General features: G+C 37.6%; 1 protein-coding gene across 2 annotated transcripts in view; it reads right to left on the bottom strand.

Annotated features, from left to right (window-relative positions):
* DHX9 (DExH-box helicase 9) overlaps positions 1-26,318 on the bottom strand; it is a 55,467-nt gene that overhangs the window by 15,981 nt on the left and 13,168 nt on the right. Inside the window, exons 5-16 of one of the 2 annotated variants that reach the window (XM_006142340.3) lie at positions 24,790-24,902; positions 23,883-24,031; positions 21,484-21,530; positions 19,089-19,225; positions 18,171-18,260; positions 17,920-18,081; positions 17,703-17,780; positions 16,983-17,174; positions 6,784-6,925; positions 5,898-5,980; positions 2,220-2,376; positions 456-556 (exon numbers count right to left, since the gene is read on the bottom strand). In XM_006142340.3, coding sequence (XP_006142402.1) covers positions 456-556; positions 2,220-2,376; positions 5,898-5,980; positions 6,784-6,925; positions 16,983-17,174; positions 17,703-17,780; positions 17,920-18,081; positions 18,171-18,260; positions 19,089-19,225; positions 21,484-21,530; positions 23,883-24,031; positions 24,790-24,902 — 1,451 coding nt within the window. Of the gene's footprint in view, positions 1-455; positions 557-2,219; positions 2,377-5,897; positions 5,981-6,783; positions 6,926-16,982; positions 17,175-17,702; positions 17,781-17,919; positions 18,082-18,170; positions 18,261-19,088; positions 19,226-21,483; positions 21,531-22,356; positions 22,492-23,882; positions 24,032-24,789; positions 24,903-26,318 lie in introns of those variants that run through there. The other variant, XM_006142341.3, reaches the window with a different exon arrangement.

The following is a 26,318-nucleotide window of genomic DNA, read 5'->3' as shown; positions in this document are numbered from 1 at the left end:
CAGTTAGCATAATGGCTATGTCGCTGAACTCCCATTACTCGACCATGGTTTGAGTCCTGGACCCTGTGGGACTGAACTCACACCAGGTACGTGTGCGTGTCTAAGATCCGAGAGGAGAATAGAGAAGGGATTGCCGCATGGACATCCCCTGGGGGGTGATTTCTCGCTTTCTATCTCACTATCTCTTTCCTGCAAGCGCACACGCCCTATAACAAAAACCTCTCAAAAAAAATAATTATTTCACTCAAATTTGTTAGTTTGTTTACTTAATCTAGATTGAGTCCCGGACCTGGCAGCTTTCTGTCTCTCATTCTGCCCCTCTGTGGTCAAATTAAAATAAAGTTAAACAATTCATAAACAAAAAGGGGGAAAAATCTACTCTGCATCTTCTTAAAATTATCTTCTATACAGTAACAGTATGTCCATAATGAAAATTCTTGATCAGATCCACTTACATCATCATCTTCACCACCATCATCATCCTTATCTTTCTTCTTCTTGTCCTTTGGTGGAGGAATAAAGTGGGTCATCTGAATGCAGTCTTCCAGAAAATATTCTGCCAAAAACAATGTAGTCAGTTAAGTACTATCAATTTCAGTAGGAGTCTTAAAGTAATTTGCTAATTCATAGCTTAAAATTAGTTTGAAACTCTTTAACCTGATTCTTCATATATACCTATAAGCTATAGTAGTAAAAACCTTTTCCTATTCAAGCTCAGTGTTGTCCTTAGACCTTGACAAACGGTAAGTTATGTCTTATGTTCCCACAGAGCCGTATCTTATGAACACATTAAATATGAACAGGATGATCTTAATACAATAATACACCATATTACACCTAACTACCAGGAAACACATACAATCGCTTACTTTCATTGTTTGCTCAGGAACAATCTCCATAATATTTGAAAAGCCCGCCAATCAATTGCACCTGAGATTCTCTGATGGCCCTAAAAGTCTTTATAATCCATACTCTCCTCACTATATCCTAGGGTCTTCATTTAATTCCTACAGTGCTCAACATCTCGATGTCCCCAATTACACTTGCTGTAATTTGCTTTCAAAAAATGATTAACTATGAGACGACTATGATGGCAAACAGTGATAATAAAATCTAAGGACATAAAAAAGGGAAGAGTTGGACCACTGGCCCAGTGGTTAATGTAGTCACATGCTGCGTGGCCAATTACATAGTTTGCAACCCATCCCAGCAAGATGAAAAACATGTTGGGGTCCCTGTGGATGTGTGCCCCAAATTAAGATGGTAAAATGTCACAGATTATGCCCTAATCATGCCTCAGTGGGTGTCAGGCTTCTCCTTTTCTTAGCATATGTCCCCTCTGGCAAGGGAGAAAAAAAAAAGAAAACACAGAAAAAAAATCGCACTTATCAGAAATACCTGACTTTAAAGTGGTTGTCATAAATTTCATTTCAAATGAGTTTGCTTTGCCTCTAAGAAGGATTGAGTTATTATTTTGACCACAGCTAAATTAACATTATCATATTAAAGGTTGTTTTCTTCCCCCTAAGCATGATAGAGCTTGTGCACATGCGAAAAAAAAGCACACTCCATAAGCTCTGGTCACGTTTGCCCTCTGCTACAGTGTTCAGGCACTTGGGCATAGGCCCAGCATGATTTAGGCTAACCAGGTCAGAGATTTAAACTGTGTTCATCCATGAGACTGACCCCTCTTCAGCAGTGCAATAGAACAAGACTACTAATTTTTTTATTTTTAAAAGCAGGGTCTTGTTCAGATGCTCTTGCCGTAGCATGCTCATTACCTGGGACTTCAATGGTGCTCACCAACAGTCCAGAAACTGAAATCAAGCCTTTCATGTGGCCTCAGATGATCAAAGAGCACTGCTTTGACCAGAGTGCACTACTATAGCTGTGCCTGTAATTCTTAATATTATTCCCCACACTAGCAGAGCATGATTATTTGAACTTCATTATTTATTTTAAGGTTGTGTGTCCAGAAAGTTTCCAGTTCTTTACTGATAGCCAACATCAAGCAGTGATGGAAACTCTTACTTTAGGCAGTACTCAACTACTAATTAACAAACCCGCAGGCAAAAAACACCCAAACCATTGTAATGCATTTGATACTTATATAGCTGAATTTAAAATGTCCTTTAAAAATTACTTGAATTTCTGATTAAAACACAAACGTTGTTGCAAAAAAGATGTTTATCTTCCTCTATCACCCCTACAACATTTACCTTGAACTGGGTAAGTCCTCCCATAAACTTCAATGATGGGACAGTTGAAGAAATATTCACAGAACATGGTGGTATCAATAGTAGCAGACATAAGAACAATGCGAACTTCCGGATAAGCCTGAACCACATCACGGAGTACTACCAAAAGGAAGTCCGTCTATTAAAATGCAAACATAAAAGAAAAATATAGAGTTAAGAAATTTGTGCAATTAGATATACTTTAAAAATCTCGTTATACCACCAGTCAATGAAATTAATTTTCTTAGGTGGCTTGCACAAGTGAAAGAAACAGGATTATAATAGGATACAGTAACAACAATATGGCCATTCCCCTCAGCCTCGCCTGAGACTTTTAGAGTGTGAAATCTTCCCTCAAGGGGGGATGGCCACACAATCCTTTCTGTTTCAGTCATTCCTTGGGATTTTGGACATGTATGCACCCAAACCTGCTTCAGGGTCCAGGAATGGAGCTGCAATGAGGGCAACGTAACCATTACGCCATCTACTGGTCCACAAAACAACGGTTTTTAAAGCAGTATTAGAAAACAGCTGAGAGACTGAATGCAAACTGGATAGGGAAAAGGGAAAAGTAAAAAGATTGACAGCATAGAATCAACTCAAAATTTTTTAATGGAATTTAAATTTGTAGGTACACAACGTGAGTAAAAAAGTGTCCAGCAGTTGTTATGGCAGCTGGAAAACGGGAGTCAGCAGATGTCCTAGCAGTTATCTCTCTGGACTCGCACATGGTCAGTCAATCCCACCCCAGTGGCTTCTAACTCACAGCTAGTATGTGTATGTAAGTGCCCAAGATACTGGGAGTAGAATGAGAGAGAGGAGATTATGGCACCGCCAACTACCCCAGGGGTGGGGATAATTTCTCACTTTCCTACTCACTATGTCTATCTCTAAAATGAGTGTACAGGGCCTTAAAGCAAAAACCTTTCTAAAAAAGAAAATCACAGAGCTGGCAGATAGCGTGGTACACTCCCATATAGCTGACTGAAGCGGTTTAAATCCTAGACATGGTGGACTGCTTTTCTCTTTCCTTCTCTATCGGAGGAGAAAGGGTGGAATGGAGAAAGAATGGAAATTAAAAAAAAAAAAATTTTTTTTGAGAGGTTTTAACTATAGGGCGGGTGCGCTCTCCAGACAGAGACATACAGACAGAAAGCGAGAAATCACCCCCCAGGGGGGATGATCACAACATAATCCCTTCTCTTCCTTTCTCCTCTTGGGATCTTGGGCACGCAGGCACACGCGCGCGGCGTGGGTTTTAAGCCACCAGGTCCGGGACGCGAACCGCAGTCGACTATATGGGAGTCCAGCGACATACCCATCACGCTAACTGCTGGTTCCTCCCCCCAAAAAAAACTTTTTTAAAGAGAATGAAACAGAGAGAGAAGGGACTGTCATATGGCCTGACCACACTGGGGAAGAGGGTGTGTTTCTTCATTTTAGCCTGGTCTCTCGAGTGAGCGTGCATGCACCCCTTTAGCACAAATACATACATACATATATAGTAATAAAAGCTGACTATAAAATCACTTATTTAAGGAAAAAGATGTTCAATCAATGTTCAGTAAACAAGTTTTGTGGAAATTAAGGGTGCTTAATGCCACATGGCCAACTACAAGGTTTGAGTCCTAAGACAGTTGGCCTAAAACTCACTATGGGTACACATGAGCGTGCACGTCTGGAAGCCTGAGGAGAAAATGAATGAAGACAACCTAAATGTTGCTACTGATTTCTCACTTTCCTTCTCTCTTCAGCAAGTGCCTGAGGCCTATAGCATATTAAGAAGAAAAAAAAAGACACTCAATGCTTTATCATAAAATGGGCTTTATCTCAGATGACTCTGCCGATCTGTAGGCTAATTTTAAGCATTCTGTACGAGTTTTAAGGTGGCTAGACTAAGCTATAATGTTCAGTATGTTAAGCATATTAAATAAAATTTTTACCAGTGGGTTTTTAAATTTATTGCAGGACATGTGACCTTGACAAAGAGGGAAATGGAGAAAGTCCTCCCCATAGGGATGCCACACCTCAATTTTTTAAGTCTCTTCTCAGGACTTTTGGCATGCACACCTCTTTAGCATGCTTTACAAGCCCTGAGATCTGTAACTCAAACTACTTACCGAGCAATGTAGGAGATAGAGGAGCCTTAAACACTGAATATCTAACTGGATGGCCAAATCTATGGTATTCTCAGAATTTCTGGTATCTGATTAAGATGCTGAATCCCCACATGGCTGACCTTGGTTCAAGTCGTGGACCTGGCGGCTTGCGTTCTCACGTTCCCTCTCTCTCTCTTTTTGGTCAAGTTCAACAATAATAATAAATAAATAATTAAAATATTTTCCCCCTTAGGGCCTTTATGCTTAACAAAGCGGAAAAGAAGTGATAGTGAGAAATTACCCTCCCAGGGAGGTGACCATGACATAATTCCTTCTTCTCTTGAGATTTCAAGAACCCACGTGTGTGGCCTGATTTTCAAGTCAAATGATCTAGGACTGGAACTGAAGAGTTGGCCATATGGGATTCCATACACCTTAACGTCCATACCACTTGCTGGGTCCCATCAAAACTATCTATAATAGATTCAGTTCAGGGACCAGCAGTTGGTGTAATGGCTATGTCGCTGGACTCCCATGCAGGCGCCCGTTTTTGTGTCCTGGACACTGTGGCTTAAACTCACGCCAGGCGTGTGTGCATGTCCAAGACCCCACGGAGAATGGAAGAGAAGGGATTGCGGGGTAGCCATCACCCTGAGGGATGGTTTCTCGCTTTCAGTCAGAATGTTTCTCTCTGTCTTTCTGGTGAGCACACGCTCCTTATAGCAAAAACTTCTCCAAAAATAAAAACAAATCACTACTTTAAAGTATCAACCTTCAATTCACAGTTATACAGTTAAAATAAGAGTGAAAGGAGTTGAATACTAGTTTCTAATTCCAGAATGATAAAACTTTAAAAAGATCAAAGCTATGAACATATAATATTCCATCCTTAAAAAATTACGAATAATTAGTTCATTAACACTTGCTCTTACTGGCAACTGCATTTTTACTTACTTATTGATAAAGGGTCTAGAATTTTAGAATGCTTTGAAAGAATTTAGCAAACAAACCAAAAAAAGGTGGAAAGGTCTTACTAAGAAAAGATGTTCTGGGACCAGGGGGTATTGTAATGAGTTTAAAACTCATGCTGGTTGTGTGACCGCGAGTGTCAAGATCTCATAAGGGACCACAGTGTGCCCCCCACACCCGTGGGGCAATTTTTCACCTTTTGTCTCAGTGGTGAGTATGTATGTTCTATAGCGCCAATATAACAACAACAACAACAGATCTCTTGGGGGAAAAAAAGGTGTTCATTATCATGTAGTGACTAAAATTTAGTTTTCACAAAAATTAGATTACATCAGCAGTCTAAAAAGGGAAAATAAAGACATTCTATTCTGATCTTTCTTGATTTAAAAGTATTACTATGGGTCCAGCAGGTGGCGTGGTGATTAAAGGCGCTGGATTCGCACATTGCTGACCAGAGTTTGAATCCTGGACCTGCTGGCTTGTTTTGCCCTTTTTCTTTCTCTCTCTCTGCTTAAATTAAATAGTTAACAAATGGAATTAAGCAAATAATTAATTATTTTAAAGGGTTACTGTTATTTTTTTAGGTACTTACATTAATGTCCCTTTCATGTATTTCATCTACAATTACATGACTGATTCCTCGAATGCCTGCTTCCAATTTTCTGAGGAGCACACCTTCAAAAAAAAAAAATAACAATTGGAGATGTGTTTCTATGCTAATTAATGAAAAACTATTGAAGGTAAAGAAAACTTCAAAGCAGTTCATTCCCAGACAATCACATTCTAAATGAAATAACCTCATTTGACTGAAGAAAATAATCATTCATACATACATACATACATAATTACTCATGCATACATACTAGATATATATATATTTTTAAAGTTACTTATTTCTTTCACTGGGAGGAGGCAGAAAATCCCAGCAGGGCTTCCGCAGAGAAATCTTACCTTATGTCACAAGTAATAAACCTACCCAGTGTGCACAGGAGACCTTGAGACACAAACCCCAGTCTCTCCCACATGCCCTCAATATTTAGTACTTTACTTCTGTGCCACCATGCTGGCAATTTACAAATTTAAATTATTAAAAAGGTGTATCCTGGGGTCAGCAGGTGGTGTGGTGGTTAAGGGCACTGGATTCCCACATGGCTGACCACGGTTCGATGTGGCAACTTGCTCTCTCACTTTCTCTCTCTCTGCTCTAATTAAAATAAAGTTAAATAAAATAATTCCTTTAAAAAACTTTTAAAAACAATGTATTTTGAATACTTATGTTATTTTACTTCATTTCTCTAAACTACAACAACAGCAGGGACATCATAACTCTCCATGAAGACAAATAACTCTCAAATGTTCTACTTAAACAAGAATTCTAAGCCTGGCTAATTATTTCCAGTCATTTTGTTTTGTTACAAAGTTTCTTCACAAACGTCCAATTTTGAACCATGAATTAAAGACAAAAACACATTACTTACCTACAGTACAAAACATTATACTGGCATGAGGGCGGGGAAGTATAGACTCAAATCTAACACTATAGCCACAGCTTTTTCCAGGCTCTTCTCCTCTCTCATATGCTACTCGTTCAGCCACAGCAACTGCACTGATTCTCCGGGGCTATGAGGAAAAAAATTATACCAATTGGTGATGGGTTTCAAAAGTGTTACAGTAAATGTCCTATTGTCAAATCAGTAATTGTAGAATCAATAGCAATTAACTTCCAAATTTTATTGGGGGAGGGAAAGGACAAAAAATATTCTCACCTCTACGGCAGACACTTAAAATTGCAATTTTTGATTTGCATATAGGTCTTTGTTCCTCTAATGTGAAAACGTAAATAATACTTCAGTGATTTTTTTAATTACTTTACTTACTTTATTTATTTACATTTGACCGAAGAGGGAGATAATAAGCAAGATGTTTCCAATGAATATATTAGAAAATAAAGTAGAGAACTATAAATGTGGTTGTTTCCACAGGACTTCAGTAACATTTTCTTTTGTCTGACATTATAATAAAAAATAGTCTGTAATACATACACTATACAAAAAATGTTTTAATATACTATTTATGTCATCAATAATACTTCTGGTAAACAACAGACTCCTAGTATTTAAGATTTGTGTGGGGCTGGCAGGTTGCATGGTAGGTAGTAGTTAAGGTGCTGGACTCCCACATGGCCATCAGCAGTTAAAGTCCTGGACCTAGCAGCTTGCTTTCTACTTACTTTCCCTTTGTTTCTCTCTGGTCAAAATGAAAGCAAAAAATTCTTTAAAAAAAAAAAAAAATTATCTGTAAGTAGGACCATCAGATGGCCTAATGGTTACATTGTTGCGATCCCGGTTAGTCCACAAATTTTCCAGCTTAAAATTCACACTGAGCACACACACATGTGCCCACGATCCCAAGAGGCAACTAGAGACAGGATTGTGGTGTGGCAACACCCTGGGGAATGATTTCCCATTTTGTGTTGGTCTCCCTGGGGAGCCCACACACCTTATAGCAAAAATCTCTTTTAAACAAAAACAAATATTTAACAACCCAGCAGGGAGCGTGGTGGCTAATAGGCTGGACTACCATGTGGCTGACCATGGTTTCAGTGCCAGACCTGGTTGTTATGCTCTCACTCCTGCGCTACCTGGTAAATTAGAAAAACACTATACATAAAATTTTAAATTTTTAAATATATTTTTCCACTAAGTAGTGGTAAGTGACCCATTAAGTCAGACCTCAACATTTTTCAAGCATCAACTGTTTACTGCTGTTTCTAGCAATAAACTTGAAGAACTGCAGGTTATTTTTTAAGGGTCGAGTCAATATCTGATTTTTATAAATATTCTTCTTAAAATGTTCAATGTCTTCTATGTACACAATACCATCTCCATGCAGAACATGACCTGCTTCAGGTACAGTTATGCAGGAATAATTAGTTATCTGTACTTCTTGATAAATGGTCTTTACTTTTACAATGCTGAGATTTTAGCTAAGAACTCATCAAGGACATGTAGCCAACAATCTTTTTTTAAAGAATTATTTGACTTGACTATTTGTGTATATTAATTTGAATAGAGGGGGACAGAGAGAGGGAGGGGAAATAAGAACACTGCCAGTTCCAAGACTTGAACTGCAGTCAGCCTTGTCTAGCGTCCTTAAGCACTATGGCACCTGCAATACAGTTTTTTTCCCGAGAGAGGTTGTTGCTATAGGGCGCATACGCTCTTCAGAAAGACAGAGACAGAACATGAGAAATCACCCAGTGTAAGCTCATGCCACCATGTCCGGGACTCGAACCATGGTCAACTTACATGGAGTACAACAACATAGCCATTACATCAACTGCTGGTCTCACTATGCTAGGTTTTAATGACCACTACTTCCTTTAGACTAAACTATCTTTTTTATGACTATTTAAGAACTGGATAAGGATATTGCAAGGTACGTCACCACTTTCTCTAAAACTTTAGCTTTTACGTAAGAAAATTTAATGACCTATTTACATATTAATATAGCTTTAACATCCTTGGACGATTCGTGGGAGAAAAATTATTTACAGACACAGTACTCTTCACGTCAGTAACCCTGAATACGTGTTAACCGAAGGATAAGCTTTGTATTTGATTATCAACATAAAAGTTCTAAAGGGGAAATGGTATTTTAATAAAGACACAAAATAATCAGAAAACTTTCTGGGTTCTTTTGGAAAAGTTGCTTGCATTCGCTAACACCCCCATTTCTCGTGGTCTTTCCTACAGTTTTCATAACTTACATCATACTTCCAGAGCTCCATTTCTAAGTATCTTTCACTATTCATTAGATAGTACAAATATTTAATAGTCCACAAAGATAAAAAACTAAGACTGGAGACTTTCAAGATAATTAAAATCTGTGTAACAGAACATCATTTTTAGACCATGGTTGAGACCATGGTTACACATATTTACACTTTAAAACAGTAGAAATCTTTTCCTCTCCATGTCAATTTCAGAGGTACTCTCTGCTTGAAAACAAGTGATGAAGTTAAGCAAATATTAATTCCAAATCTAATCCCTTTTCTAATTTATTGTTTCTTCCATTGCTATAACTTTTGTTTCACGGGGACTATAAAACATGTGAAAGATAACATAACTGAATTAAGTGATATTAGTTAGATGTACTGGTAACGAAAGTGAAGAGACAAGAAGGGGTGAGATAGTGGCAGAGTAGTAAACACAATGTTCGGTAAGGCAGATCCACATTGGATGTTTTTGAAATTACAGAGACTGCAATGAACATGAGGCACATGCCCACAATGCAAGACTGGTTGAAGTTGTACTGGATCATGTTATGAAGACACCACCTTCACGTTATCTCACGGAGAAAATTTCAAAAAGTGTGTATGTGTTAAAAAAAAAGTGTGTATGTGTGTGTAAGGAGGTTAGTTTAAGTCATTCTAATAGAGTATTTCCTTTTTAGGTTTTTTTAAGAGTGGTTTTCAGTATAGGGTGCCTGTGCTTGCCAGAAAGAAAAAGAGATGAGGCAGAAAGCAAGAAATCACCCCCCGGGGGGGAATAACCACACCATAATCCCTTCTCCCTTTCTCTTAGGCACATATGCCTGGTGAAAGTTTAAGCTATTAGGTCAAGGACTTGAACAGTAGTCAACCATGTGGGAATCAACCAACATACCCATTATGCCATCTGTTGGTCCCCTTAATTTTTTTAAATGAGATTTTTACTACAAGTTGCTTGTTCTTATCAGAGATAGAAAAATAAAATGAGCAAACACTCCCGTGGGTGGAAGCCATGCCACAATCCCTTTTTTTCTTGAGATTTTGGGCATGCACGTACACATGCCTGGTAGGATACAAAATTATACAGAAATACATCGGTAGGGAAGCTCAACTGGTCTACAAACTGAATCGGCAGGCGCAAAACAAGACTACCTTATCTTGTTTGATGAAATTGATGCTATTGGAGGGGCTAGCTTTGATGATGGCACTGGAGGTCCTATTTGGATGGTTTTGATTCTCGAGGTAATATTAAAAGTGCTGACAGACACTAACAGGACTAATACTTTATATCCATCACTGATGAGGCCAACAAGATTAGACAAAAAAATTGAATTTAGCTTGCCTGATCTACGTTGGACTCCCATCTTTAAGATTCATGCTTGTTCAATTAGTATTGAAAGAAATAGAATATTTGAACTGTTAGCATGATTGTGTCCAAACAGCACTAGTGGGACCAACGGATTGCACAATGATTATGCGGCTGGACTCCCATGTAATTAACTGTAGTTCAAGTCCTGAACCCACACTGGCTTAAAGCTCATGCAGGGTCCATGGGTGCCCAAAATCCTATGAAGAGAATGGCAAAGGGATTGACGTGTGATCATGCTCCCTGGGATGGGGGGTAATTTCTTGCTTTCTGTCTTTCCAGCAAGCACTGTGCCCTATACCAAAAATCTCTCTAAAAACAAACAGCACTGGGGATTAGATAAGCACCTGCGTGGAAGCTGCTATGTCTGCAATCAAAGCATGGTGAAAAAATTCTAAGATGGATTTCTTGGAAGCTGTAAGAAAGATTATTAATTATACAAATTCAGTGCTAGTCTTTGCTATATGGCACAACTCATATAACTGAGTCTAGAAGGCTTTGAAATGAAAGTACTTCTTTAGAAAACCTATCCTTATATTGACTTAATAACCACTTTAGACAAAAAAAAAGATCGCTTCAAATTATATGCTTTCCAACGCTCTTTATAGTAGAAAGATGACATCTAATGTTATTAGGCAGAAAAGCTTGTTTCAGAGTATTTTTTTTGATTCACTACCATTTAGAAATTGTGTACCACAGAAAGTGCTTGATTGCATTACATACTTTAGGTATATGCTAGCTGGGTGCTTCGCACGGCTTATCCCTTTGCATCTGCCTAGTCACTGCGTGAAGGGGATCAATGGATCTTCATCTACTGGATGGTGAAAATTTCTACCTATCTTACCTGTAGAGGCAAAACTGGGTTTGAGGTTGAAGTTCTGTAATTTTAATATGTATAATTCTATAATGCTCTTCTCATCAAAAGCATACCTTAGGTATAAGACTACATGCATTACAATAGTTTTTGCCTCCACTATGTTGAAAAATAAAGCTTTGGCTGTACCCTTGTTAAAGTGGAAGAAACATTTGGTATCTTATGTTTTTCTTTACCATGAGTGATTTTCAAAATCAGCTGAGAAAAATTAAGAGATTTCAGTGAATGGTGAAATGATTTAGGTAAAGGAAAATTCAGAAGATCCAGCATGGGCTTCATGCTGAAATGTTATTATTTCCATTTTATAAATTAGTAGCTTAAAATGATAACCTGGGACTAGCAGATGGCATAAGGGTTATGTTACTGGACTCTCGCACAATTGAATGTGGCTCAAATTCTGGACCCAGTGGTTTGAAACAAACACCAGTCATGTGTGCATGCCACCCCAAACTCCCAAGAGGAGAATGGAGAAGGAATTGCAGTGGGGGCCACCCCTCAGTGGGTGATTTCTCACTTTCAACCTGGTTTCTCTGGAGAGCACACGTGTCCTTTATCAAAAGTATTTTTGAACATTCATTTTTTGGTAATACTTTGACAATATTTCAAAATATTCTTAAATTATTGCTTTAGAATCCTCAAAAAAAATTATTCCAGAAATTCTACTTTTTAACCTAAGTATGAAATTTTCAGTAATCAAACACTGATGCAACAAAATACTTTTAGCCTCCCTAAATCTCTAGATACTATAAAATATCTAATCAGGTTATAGTATAGCTATACCATATGTTTTCTGAGTTTACTTTACATAAAGAACTTATTCTTAAATGATGTAGCATGGAGTACATATAGCATTGATAAAATGTTCACAGAAAGTATTAATACACTGATTTAAATCCTTAATTTTAGTTCACTTCTCATAGCTCTCAAAGGTAGAAAACACTTTCCTAATTTTCTGCATGCAAGCCATTTCATTGATTTTTATCTGTAATAGAATATGCATACAAATGAGGGGTGAAGAGAATATACATGCTTAAGTGGAAAGAATGTAAGGGAACACCATTCTCCAGCTGTCACTTTGCTGTGATCCCTATTCCTAAGCCCTTCAACCTGTTATGATCTGGGGCAGACATGAAGACACCTGGTATGTTTTAAGACTGACCCAGGATTGGGAACCAGCAGTTAGCGTAATGGCTAAGGCGCTGGGATCCCACGTAGGTTTACGCGGTTCGCGTCCCGGACACGATGGCTTAAAACTCAAGCCGGACGCATGTGCGTGTGTGCCCAAGATCCCGAGAGGAGAATGGAGGAGAACGGATTTGCGGCGTGGCCATCCCCTCTGGGGAGTGATTTCTTGCTTTCTGTCTCTGTCTCGCGAGTGCACGCGCCCAATAGGGAAAAAAAAAAAAAAAAAAAAAAACTCTCAAGACTGACCTAGGATCCAAAGCCATGTTTGGCCCCATATCTTCCAGTACTGCAGTTCAATTTACAACTATGCCGCAGTGCTTAATAATACTCCTAGCACAGTCACAGAAGTTTTTAGTAGCTTGACATTGAATGGCTTAAAGGCACAAACGAGAGTTTAGTTAGTTGAAAATTTACACTAAACTGTTGATAAAGATAAGGGTTATGATATGATATATTCATGTTTCATTCTAACCCATAACACTAAACTTTTGTCCTGTGCCTTGGGATAATACACTTAAACCAAGAACAAAAAAAACTCCTAAGAGAGACTGACTTCATTTGGTTTCTTGTATGGATATGAGTGAAAGAAAAAAGTAACTAGCAATAATATTACTATTCAACTAGCGCCAGCCTACTATTTCTATTTCAGACTGCATTAACAGAATTACATCTTAAAAAATACATTAAAAACTGGAACCAGTGATGGTTATGTCATTAAACTCCCACATAGTTGAATGCGGTTTGAGTCTCAGACCCAGCAGCTTATAACTCATGTTGTATGCTGTTGTCCAAAACCCTGAGAGGAGTATAGAGAAGGGACTGCAGTGTGGCCATCACTGCTGGGGGCTGATTACTCACTTTTCCTCTCCGTCTCTCCATTGAGACCACAAGCCATATAAAAAAAAATCTAACTAAAAAAAATAGTATAAAGGGCCAGCAGGTAGCATGGTGGTTAAGGGGCCTAGACTCCCACGTGGCCATCCTTGGTTTGAGTCCTTGACCTGTCTGCCTGCTTTCTTTCTCTCATTTTTACAGTCTCTGGTCAAATGAAAAAGAATAAATTAAATTTAAATAAATTAATCCCTTTAAAAACAAAAAAAGAACAAAGTGTATCTTACAATAAACTGCATACTCAGAACTTCTGTATTTCATGTAGGATGGTGATTATAGTCACAATCTTAGAGTCTATCTTCATGGCTAACTATGGATGTTTGCAATTAAAAGTTCCTAACAGGAAACTACACAGGTTTTTAACATGTTGAAGATTTACTATAGATTAAGAGATATCAGACTAATTGGGAACAAGTACTAGGAACAATGAAAAAGGAAACCACAGGGGATAATGAACGTGAGTCCTGGACCTGGTGGCCTTAAAAATCATGCTGGGCACATGTGCCTGCATTCCCTGAAAATCATGTTGGATGTGTGTGCACATGTGCCCAAAATCCCAGGAGAATGGAGTAGGAACTACAGCATGGCCATCACCCCTGGGATCTGATTTTCTTTCCTCCCTTTCTCTGTCTGGCTAGTACATACACCATTTAAGAAAAATAATAATAATGATAATAATAATTTGGAAAGTGGGAAAGGCAGAGCAGAGACTTATGGTTTCTCTTTTAGATCTCTTCAAGATCCCAAGAGGAAAATAAGAGATTGTGGTGTAGCTAGTTATACTCTCCTGGGAAGTGGAAGGGTGGGTAATTTCTTTCTTTCAGTCTCTCTGGCAGGTACACAGGCCATACAGAAAAAAATGTTTCTTTAAAAACAAATTATTTAACTTTATTTATTCCTTTGTTTATTTCAATTTAACAAGAGAGGGACAGACATGGGGGAAGAAATCAAGTTTCCAGGACAGGTGGCTTGAACCATGTGGGAATCCAGTGCCTTTAAACACCAGGTCACCTGATGGAGTCCAAAAAATCATTCTTTAAATAATAAAAAATAAAAACACTTGTGAAAATTTTCCTGGCGTTGGTAAAGGAAATTATGAGAACAGAAGAAAGCTAAGGATTGGGCCAGTGGGTGGAATGGTGGTTGAGGCATTGATCTTTCACATGGCTGACTCAGCACATCTAGTCCTGGATCTAACAGCTTCAGGATAATGCTAGGCACTTGTGCATGTATCAAGAATCCTCCATGAAAGCCTTTTGGCTGGAACCGCCATCTTCCAGTAATAAATCAAAATAACGATCACAAAAGCAAAGAGGAGAGGCACTCGATACATGTTCTCTAGGCCTTTCAGAAAACATAGAGTCTACAAGAAAGGTGATATTGTAGACATCAAGGGAATGGGCTCTGTTCAAAGAATGGCTCACAAATGTTACCATGGCAAAACTGGAAGAATCTACAATACTGTTGTCATAACAGTGCCAGTATGCTATTGGCACTGCTGTGAAAAAAAAATTAAGTGCAAGACTCTTGCCAACTGAATTAATGTGCATATTGAGCATATTAAGCATTCTGAGATCAGAGATAGGTTCCAAAAACGTGTTAAGAAAAATGACCAGAAAAAGAAAGAAGCCAGAGAAAGGTGCCTGGGCTCACCTGAAGCGCCAGCCTGCTCAACCCAGAGAAGCACACTTTGTGAGAACCAATGGAAAGGAGCCTTAACTACTGTAACCTATTCACTATGAATTAGTGGCATGATGGGTGACAAAAACAAACTAATTTGTGGTCTATAAAAATGTTTTCCTGAAGTGGGTAGAATTATGTTACCTCCCCAAAGCTCATTTTTATTGGGCTAATTCATTTTCTAATATCTTTATTCAAATTCAGTATTTTTTTCACCTCAAAGATGTTAGGTAGTTTATACAACTAAACACTCACGTTGGTTAGGAAAAAAGTCCCCAGGAAAGAGAGTGGACATTGTGGCATGGCTACTCTCCTCCACAGGAAGGTCTGTGGGGAGTTCTCACTTCCTTCCTGTTCTAGTGAATACTTGCACTCACCCTTTGCCTTAAACAAAAAGAGAAGCATGGATCCTTTCCCAGAAAATGCATTGGGATGTCGGAAAATTTGTTACGTGTTTCCTTACATGAACAACTTAAAAGATGATCATTTTTAGCAGAAGACATCAATCCCAACATGAAACATCCATTCATTTTTCCAAGTCAAACCAAAACTCTTGTATTTACACTAATTATAAAACATTGTCAGTTTCAGAAGTATATTTTTATATGCATAAATAAATGCATATTTTTGTTTGTTATTTCAAAGTTCACCAATTACATTCCCCAGGTTAAGTATTCTTAATCTGAGTTTGGAATCTGCCTGCGAAATAGCACCTTGATAGAAATATTGAGTTAGTACCAACATTGTATTGAAATAGTTATAAGGTAAGCAATCTGAGGGGAGACGGGTTTTTAATACTGCTTTATCTGAGTTTATATTAAGCTTTTATATTAGTTTTACAATCTATCAAGACAAGACTAGATATAATACTGCTAACAACTTCATGTATTTCTGAACCTCAAATGAGTTATTAAAACAATAAACTATTTAGAATACAACAAGCATTCAATAAAAACAAACTACTACATGTTTTGTCTCTGCTTGCTCAGACTTTTTTTTTTTTTGGAGAGGTTTTTGCTACAGGGTACGTGCACTCTCCATACAGACTGAGACAGACGTAGAGACAGAAAGCGAGAAATCACCCCCCAAGGGGGATGGGCACGCCGCAATCCCTTCTCCTCCATTCTCCTCTTGGGATCTTGGGCACGCACACACGCCCAGCGTTGAGTTTTAAGCCACCGGATCTGGGATGCAAACCGCGGTCAACTACGTGGGAGTCCAGCGACATAGACATTACACTAACTGCTGCTCAGATTGTTTTTGATGCATTAAGATGCTAAGATACAAGACCAGTGTTATGACTGTTGCTGTACTCCCATGTAGTCAACTGGGTTTGAGTCGGGGGTTATGCCAGACACGTGTGCATGCATGCCAGGATCCCAAGAAAAGAATAGAGAAGAGATTGAGGCATGGCCTTACCAGCAAGGGGGTGGTGGTCATTTCTCGTTTTCTGTCTTTCTGGTGAACACACACGCCCTATAGCAAAAACCTCCCAATAGAAATAAATGCAAAGGCTAAGATACAGTACCAAGATTAGGATTTAAAGTAAAGAAGTCTTTCTTGACTTGTTCCTAGGCCTAAAACCTTTACTAGAAAAAAATCCCCTACATAAAAAAGATATTTTTCCTTTTTGACCTCAATTGACCTAATACTTAAAACAGTTTTAAGAACATTACATTGGGACCAGCAGGTGACTTGCTTTCCCACTCTCACTCTCTGGTCAAATTAAACTAAATCAGTAAGTAAAATTAAATAAATGAAATTAATTCTTAAAAAAAAAAAAGGAACATTACATGACTACAAAAGGAAGATGATCTAAACCTAGAATGAGTAATAGTTGGAGTTTGACCTTAGGGATTTCTAATTCAATCTATCCACACACCAGCATCACAATTGCTTTGCAACTTACCTGAGTTACAACAATATTACACTCTGCTGCTCGGTCATTCTGGATAAAATCATCTAGAATGAACTGGGGAACTTGTGTGGTTTTACCACATCCAGTAGCCCCTCGGATGATAACAACTGAATTTTCACTAATTGCTTCCAGGATTTCACTTTCAAACTTCTTCACAGGTAGTAATTCTCTCTCTTGTAAGATCTATATTAGAAAAATCGTACCTCAGTCAAATTACCATCAATATATACATTAAAAATTACCTTAATCCTTAAACTGGCATCTTTATAAAAAGTTTCCTTTTGCACTGAATATGTAAAACATATTTTTCCATAAAAAATGTTTGTATCTTTAACAGAACTGCCTTTCTTCACTGAAATCTTTTAGTCTCATCCACACCCTTATTTTTTCCCCTGAAAATTCCAAATGCCTTCCCTTTTATTCTAAAATGTAATATGGTTTTATTTCAAAAGTACAAAAAAGCAAACAAAAAAATCGCAAATCTCCCCCTTCATATTCTTAAATTTGAAAAGGAAGATACCCTGAACCCTCAAGGTTCAGCATTACCCTTAGAAGTAAGTAGGGTTGGCAGTTCCGAAGCTATCTTTCTTTAATTTACTCTTCTTAAAGGGCAAGATAAATAATTCACTGTCCTGTGCCCATTCTTAGGTCCTGAAGCACTGACCATCTACCACATACATGTCTGTGTAATGATTAAAACTTTAGACTTACAGCTTGCAAATCATGATCTTGTTCCAGCTGGTACATTAATTCATTCTTGAGGTCTGTGCTTATTTGTTCCGGAGTAGCCTATTAGAGTAAAGGCAATAGACAGATCACATATCTCACCTTTATACCGAATCCTTAATTTTTATCCAAACATACTAATATGACATATTTGAGTGTAAAACACAAGATTCACTGATCTCAGAATCAATGTTGTACTCACATAAGCCAGGGGTCCCTCATCAATGTTGCTGCTAGTCCAAGGATTCCAATTGGACTGTGGAGGTGACCAAGGAACCACACCAACTTGGTTTTGTCGCTGGGATGGTTCAAAGTGAGCCAATTTACCAATGTTGAGTATAACTGGCACAGAAGGATCTTCAGGCTATTAAAAAAGATGATTAACAAATTCTGAGTTGCTTCCCTGATTTAACAACATTCTATCTAAACGTGACTAAATAGCTGTTTGCTTACCGGGGGCACGATCTCAAGATTTAGCTCCTGAATGGTATTTTGCAACTGAAGCTCTAAATCTTGAGAGATGTTAACTTTGTATGGCTCCACCTACCAAAAAAAAAAAAACCAATCATTATGTAATATATATATGAACCCTACCCAAATCTGTTGTACTACAGTAAGGACAAGAGTATACAGCTAACAGTAAGTCCACAATAATCTTACACTAAATTAGTTCCTTTTAGAGAAATAATTACTTTCCACTATAAACATAACATCATATCAGAAACATTAATTAGTATGGCCACTTTCAATTCTTAAAGAGCATGGTGAAGGCTTATTGCATGTGCATCCTGGGGGGGAGGGGTGATTTCTAGCTTTCTTTCTCTCTGGTGTGCGTGGGTGCTCTATAAACATAAAGCTCTTTTAAAAAGTCAAAGTACTAGGGGACCGGCAGTTAGTGTAATGGCTATGTCGCTGGACACCCATGTAGTCGACTGCGATTCGTGTCCCAGACCTGGTGGCTTAAAACTCACACCTTGCACATGTGCACATGTGCCCAAGATCCCGAGAGAATGGAGAATGGATTGCGGCGTGGCCATACCCCCAGGGGGTGATTTCTCTTTCTGTCTACAGAGTGCACATGCCCTATACCAAAAACTACCCCCCCCAAAAAAAATTTCAAAATTTTGCTAAATATTAAACAATATTCAACCTTTTGTCAAAGTTTAAAAAGGATTTATGTATTACTGTTTCTAAATTTGTTTTAAATTTTCTGCAGAGAAAGAATGTGCAGGTAGTCACAAAAGTAACAAATGAGCCACCAGGTTTGGGACTCAAACTGCAGTGGGAGTCTAGCTCCTTAACCACTACCAAACTACCTGCTGGCTCCTGATTTTAAGCGTAAAATCTCTCACTGGACTACTAAAGACTAACCGTTTCTCCTTCTTTCTTCTTTGTAAGTCCAGAGTAAGGTTCAACCACTCCAAGATGGTACAGTTGTCTGACAAGTGACAGGGCACAGGACTGTGCTGCTAATTTCTTATTTGATCCATGTTCACGTGCAAAAATCCCTGTAAAGAAAGAATTACCAAATACAGAAAGATAAATTGCTGAGTAAATAAACTCATCACAAACTAGTGGCTTAGATTCAGCCAAAAATCCTCCTGTTTTCCTATGTTAAATAAATGTGAGACAGAAAATTATTAACTGTTTTATCTTATACAGTTAATTTTCTATCAGACTAGGTTCATAGTCCTTTACAGTCTCTACTCAAAGCCTTTTTATGAGATGAATGTGTTCAAGCAATGACAAATAGGTTACATTCTTCATATCCTTTTGAAAGCAACAGAAGCTGAAAAAAGGTATCTTCACTGTGTCTCTGTATTAAGTTAATAGAACGAAAAAAATATTTGGGACTATCAACTTTTCTTGGTTCCCCTCTGGCTGCCGAATAACTCATTTTTAGAGAACAATCGACTGCTTAATAGAGGAAGAAATCTGTTCAGAAATGTTACATATTATATACAGAAATATATATATAATAAAAAATATTTGTTTAACCCTGATGATCACATTAGAGGGATAATGGAGTTAAGACAATCTTGATCCTCTATCTCTTAATACCCACCAAATTGAAGTTAAGGATAAGAAACCCAACATCATCTCCCAATCAATCAAAGGTTTGATTCTATCACACAAGTCATATACTAAATTTAAATCCATAGTGCACAGTGAAAAATGCTCAACTGAAAGCATCTTTGGCCTTTTCAATATGCAAGTTCAGTAAATTGAGTCCCAATGAAGCATCTGATTCATTAAAAGGTACAAAACCTGTAACAACACTAGGTAAACTGGACAACTTCCTTATCTTTCAAGCAAATGCAATACCTGCCTGAAATGTACTGCCTAACAGTACAAAATATAGGAATAATTTCTTAGCCACTTAAAGGCTTTTGCCATAAGGTAGGTGGCAACTGAGAGGGAAATTGAGAAATCACCACCACTCAGGGCCAAAGCCATGCAATCTCTTCTCTTCCATTCTCCTCTTGGGATTGTGGGCATGCACACACATGTACCCCATGTGAGCTTCAATCCACCAGGTCTGGAACTCAAAATTCAGTCAGTCTTGTGAAAGTCCATACCACCTGTGGGCCATTTATCTTAAATTTTTTTTAACATCATTAATAACCCTTCAATCTATTGCTTAAGAGTTTCCTCAAGCTTCTGTGAGATATATATTTGGTTTGCATTCTTAAAATTTCTGAAAGTTTAAAATAATATATTTAAATATGCTAGTAAGTGATCATTATCAGTGCCTAGGTAGCTTTAGGATGGGCACTGGTTCATGAATAGATTAAGGCAGAATTATACTGGGAAGGTTGAGACTTTCAAACTCTAGAACTCACCAACCTCCAAGAAAGGAAGAAAAATGAAAGGTTAAAATTATTACCAGGGGTCTGTAATTTACTGTATCAAGCATACATAATGAAACTTCTATTAAAAAAAAAATTTAAAAGAGACCAGCATTTAGTGTAATGGCTATGTCGCTGGACTCCCATGTAGTTGACCGCAGTTCGAGTCCTGGACCCAGCAGTTTAAACGCACGCTGGGGGCGTGTTCTTGTGACCGAGATCCCAAGAAGGGAAAGGAGGAGAAATTGTGGCATGGCCATCCCCCTTAGGGGGTGATTTCTCGCTTTCTGTCTTGTTTCTGGCAAGCGCACCCGCCCTGTAACAAAAACCTCTCCGAAAAAAAAGAAAAAAACTATGGAAAGACAAAGTCACCAAGTGGAACAGTGGTTAAGGCAGCAGGATCCCACACAATACTGGAAGAGTTTGAGTCTTGAACCAGGTAGCTTAAAAAACCCAAAGGGCATGTGTGTGTACATGCCCATAATCACAAAAGGAGAAATGGAGAAAGGATTGCAGGATGATCATCTGATCTGATCATGTGAAATCATCTGACTTCAATCCTCTATAAACCTTGAGTTTAACCTATACAAGCTGAAACACATTTATGTTTAAAAAAAAAAAAAAAGGAAATAATATTTGTAAGTTCTTTGACACTGGCCAACTCCTTCCTAATCATCCTACCACCTTACCTTTAAGATATTACATTAGCACAGTTATTTTTAATGAGCAAACGGTTAAGAGTGGGCCTCTAAATTCACACGCCTAACATTCTAAAATATCCTAATTACTATCTTATGCATTGTACTCATTTGATAATACACCTAAATATATATAGCTCAGGACTATATATGGTAAAACAAAAAGTCTACCTCTCTATCAAGACTCAGAAAGAACATCAGGGAAGGATTAATACTTACTTCTGCCCATGTGCTTGATATAAATGGTCATTTCTGCAATGAAGCTCCTGTAAACAACACATACAAACAAGATTAGATATTTTACTGTTAGAATTGACTAAATCCGTTAGAATTGACTAAATCCAGGTCTCCCACATGAGGCAGGCTTTCCAACTGCTTAGGCAAATCACAGCCAAGAAATCACTGAAACACTTACTTTTCTCCAATCCTAGAATAAAGTATGTAAACTTCAAATATCCAACATAGCACCAAATAACTATAATCAAAGTTGATGAGCCAATTGTTCACGAAAAAAAAAGTTAGTGTTTTAGATTCTATATTTACTTACTCTTATTCCAATCGTAGGAGTCTGAATAGCTAGAATACATTAAATGAAAAAGAAATTTTCCACTTTGCTTAGAGCCAAGAAATAAAGGCCCCAAACTCTCCAAATTAGTTAGAAGTATTTTAAGGTTAGGCCATCGGCCACCATTAATGACTGTAGTCTGTTACAATAAGGTGAAATATGCAATCCCGCACGTGCACATACAAACACTTGGTGCATATCAGTGGCTCCTCAGGGTTCTGACATCTGCCTGCAGTTGGAAGAAGCCCTTGGTAACAAAAAACTTAGCCTTTATTTATTACATTTATCTATATCGGGTCCTGGAGAACAAAATGTATTTTTTAAACATTACAGCTAATACTGCTAGCCAATTCTAGGGAATGAATTTAGGTTTTAGCAAGGGGGAAACTGTGCTTTGAAAACTACACATTCTGGTCCTTCCACTGCTCAGGTACATTCTAATCTTGTCTATGCGCTGTAAATAAAAAGTTACGGGAGGCTTAAAAAAAAATATGTTAGACTCCTTCCTATACCTCTTGTGAACTGACCTTCATGCACAGCGGCTTCAGGGGTCAAAGGCCACTGGCTTTCAGGGAAACAACATCCACCCTTTCATTAATGACACCGATGCCAGTATGTTTCTCAGCCAGGCTTAAAGTCAGCACTCAATCTCATTCTCCTCCACCTAGGGGGAACAGCGACACCAGAAATCAGTTTACAATAGTTTCCCATGTGATTGCTTAGTTCAGCCTAAGCAGCAGCACATGTGTGTATGAACACAGACCTCTGGTGTTGCTGTCCATTATGCCTTTAAATAAAGGACATACAAAGAGCAATGCAGTCCTAGCTCCCCAAACTGTTTTTGCCTAGTCATGTCCTGAATTCTTAACTTTTTTGCATCAGAAATCATTGAGATTCTGATATCAAAAATGTTTGAAACAATAAGGTTGATGCACTTAGGTATCTTATAGTTTTTAAAGTCACCAAGTGCTTACTAAGCCCAATTAGTTCAGAAAGATGAAATAGTAAAAAACCAAAAAAAAAACCAAATCAGAAAAAAACACACTTTCCTTTAGAACTGGAAGGTTTTTAAAAACACCAAAAATAAAATATCTGAGAATTCAGGACTGAACAGTGGGGAAGCAGAGGAACCATGCTCCAAATATAATTTGGTAAGTGTTCAAGTTTGATTTTAGTAATCATTATTTTAGTTCTTGAATGTATCCAAATATGGAAGTTTTTTTGATTTTTAATAAATTTATTTTGAATTTATTTTATATAATAGCGAATTGAGTTATTCAGAAGGTTTCCATTACAACCTCCCCTCACTTTCAATAAAAAGAGTGCCCCAATGAGTCTAATCCATATGAGCCTTCTTGGGAGTAATAATTACTACACCCTGGAATGCTCTCAGGAAGAACAGCAAGCAGGCTGAGAAACATACTGTCACTGTGAAAACAATCTACCTTTATATTTAATTTTATAAATTCAACAGGAAAAAGATAGCACTTGTTTAAATCACATACGAAGACTGAGGTCGCCCTTCTTCAACCTTATAATAAACCCTTAAATTTCAACAGGATGTAAGAATTAAACATTATCCAAAGGTTAAGTAAAATCTGAATTTTGATGGGAGACAATCTCCCTTTGAAAGGAGGCTTAAGTGTTGAAGGTTACCCATTAAAGTACACCAGAACTTGGAAGTACCTCTAATATACCACCACAGTGAACAAAGCCACCTCTAGCTGGCTCCTGACTCAATAAATGACAAACTGTCAGTTGTGGCTGTACCTTATGCCTCTCAGACCAAATAAAAGTCTAGAATCACCACGGCGGATTTTTACAACAACTTCTTACATAGTTCAAAAATCCACGTTAAAAACCATGGTTTTAAGGAAAACCATGGCTTTGCACGTTAAAACTAAATGATTATTCTTACGCAAATTAATGTATTTTTCAAGATTTACTGCTAACCCATGTAATGAGCCAGGACTTTCAAAAAATAGAACACATTCAACAAACATCCCAAACGTTCTCAACTTACTACATAAGAAAAAGAGTGAAACAAGCAAACCTGTTGTGATCAGGACCCACTTGGGTGTACTTATATTCTCCCTGGATCTTCTCCTTTTGGAAATACTGGTTCAGACGAGCCTTAGCATTTTCCAGGGTCCAATTTCCATGAAGCCCAGCATTTAAATCCACTTCTTCCGACTCTAAAGTCTGTGGAATCAATGATAATTAAATCTCACTGCCATAAGTTTGGCTTCATTATGCATACTCAAGGTACAGAAATCTGTAATACTATCTTTATACCGTTGTTTTTAACAATGTGAAACTGTTTTAAATAGTTTCCAGTCCTCATAAAAACTAAACCATCCAAAGGCCCTATAATTAGAATGACATTAATCCTGCTCAATATATGGTATTTAAATTGTTCCTAAGAAATTCTTCAAATATATTTTTTTTAAAAAGAACTATTATGACATTTTTACTATGAGTATTCACTAATATCCCGAGAAAATTACAATATCTAAAGCAGATAAAAACCTATTTCACTATCACTAGGAAAAAAAAAAAAAAAGTTTTTCCAAAGGCAATTTGAAGGCAATCTGGATTTAATAGATAGTTCAAGCTTATGTGCACTTGTGTGAACAAGCAGTCTCAAACCCTTAAAATAGCCACCCAATCTTTATTTATGAATACCCTAAACCTTCCTGTGATTTACGTTCCAAAATACATTTCCAAAGCAAACCTGTTTGACTCTCACTAGGAAAAAAAAAAAAAAAAGTTTTTCCAAAGGCAATTTGAAGGCAATCTGGATTTAATAGATAGTTCAAGCTTATGTGCACTTGTGTGAACAAGCAGTCTCAAACCCTTAAAATAGCCACCCAATCTTTATTTATGAATACCCTAAACCTTCCTGTGATTTACGTTCCAAAATACATTTCCAAAGCTATCAATATAAGATGTAGCCTTACCGCTTGGACTTCTTGTTCCTCCTTTTCTGAGTAGTAATCCTTCATGTTGGCTCCCCGGTCCCAGGGAGGCCCAGGAACACCATAGCCAGAGGCCCCAACTCCAGAATTATTTTCTATTTAACAAAAAAAAGACAAAAAAGATTATTCTCTTGTTAAATCAAACTCTAGAAAAACTCCATGCATTTTTAAGGCAATTTTTAATTTTATTTATAATCATTATTCTCTTTTACTTGAACAGAGACAGAGAAAGTGAGAAAGCAATCCACTGGGTCCTGGACTTGATCTGGACTCAGCCACGTAAGTATAGTTCCACCATGCGTCCTGCCAGCCCCCTAATTCTGAATGTTAGTTTTCCTTATTTACATATTGGTATTCCATGTTTTGAAATTCAATGTTTCATTTATTTATGAAGGGACTGAATTGTCTATGACTTATTTGAAAAGTGTACTATCACTGTAGCATAGGCCTAAATTTAAATTCCAAGGCTGATACGGCAGCAGAAGTCACTTTGCTAGTGAATGGCAGTTAAGTGACTTAAGATTCAGCACACATTATAAATGTAGCTTTGCTCTAAACTTTAAATGTGTGATTGACAGGCTGAACAATTTAACTGTTTAAGAAATACAACTCTCAGTAAGAAACTGCTGAAAATGTTGATGGATAAAAGGAGAAGCTGAAGAGATTTACAAAATAATACATCTTGATGAGAAAACAGAGTAACTAAAAACTTTAAACAGTATGGACTGAACTCTAAGTTTATTACATGCATTTTCCCACTTAGGCCTCAAAATAATCATTTGAGCTAGACAACATACAATACTAGATGTGAAAACAGGAATTTCAGCAGAATCCCACTTAATCTACCCTACAGCACACATCCCAGTGTAAAGTTTTGGTCATTATAGAATTTAACAATGAACTGGACTCCTAGGGAAAAAAGAAGTCTACAATATATTTGTTAAGAATAAATTAGTAACAAGACATTTCACTTAAAGAAGTGTTCTGTGTTGGCAAGTAGCATAGTGGTTAAGGGAACTGGACCCCCACGTGGCCAATCACAATTCAAGTCCTTAACCTGGCGAATCCCCCAGCACCACCCATCCCTATAAAAATACAATAAACAAGATAAAGTTAAATAACCCTATTAAAAAGTAAATAAAGGGGCCAGAAGATGGCCTGGTGGTTCTGGGCAATGGACTTCCACAAGGCAGATTGTGGTTTGAGTCCCCAACCTGGTGGCTTGCTTTCTCACATTACCTCTCCCTGCCTCTCTCTGATCAAACTGAAAAATAATAAAATTAAAATAATTCTTACAATAAACAAGTGTTCTAACCTGTCCAAAATCACTTAAAAATATTCAGTAAATGTAGCTATAGCAAAGAATTCGCTGTGCTATACTTTCTAAGAAAAATTAGTACTGAAGATGAAATAACCTGGTCATATCTGAAAATGTATGTAGGCCTGGACTGGATTGCCCCCACTCCTCTAGAAGTCTCAATATTATTTTTTTTAAGTACTTTATTGGGGGG

Source organism: Tupaia chinensis, unplaced genomic scaffold (assembly GCF_000334495.1).
Source record: "Tupaia chinensis unplaced genomic scaffold, TupChi_1.0 Scaffold000074_1, whole genome shotgun sequence".
Lineage (NCBI taxonomy): Eukaryota > Metazoa > Chordata > Mammalia > Scandentia > Tupaiidae > Tupaia > Tupaia belangeri.
The sequence above is the reverse complement of the archived record's forward strand: the minus strand, read 5'-3'. Positions and strand labels throughout refer to the sequence as shown.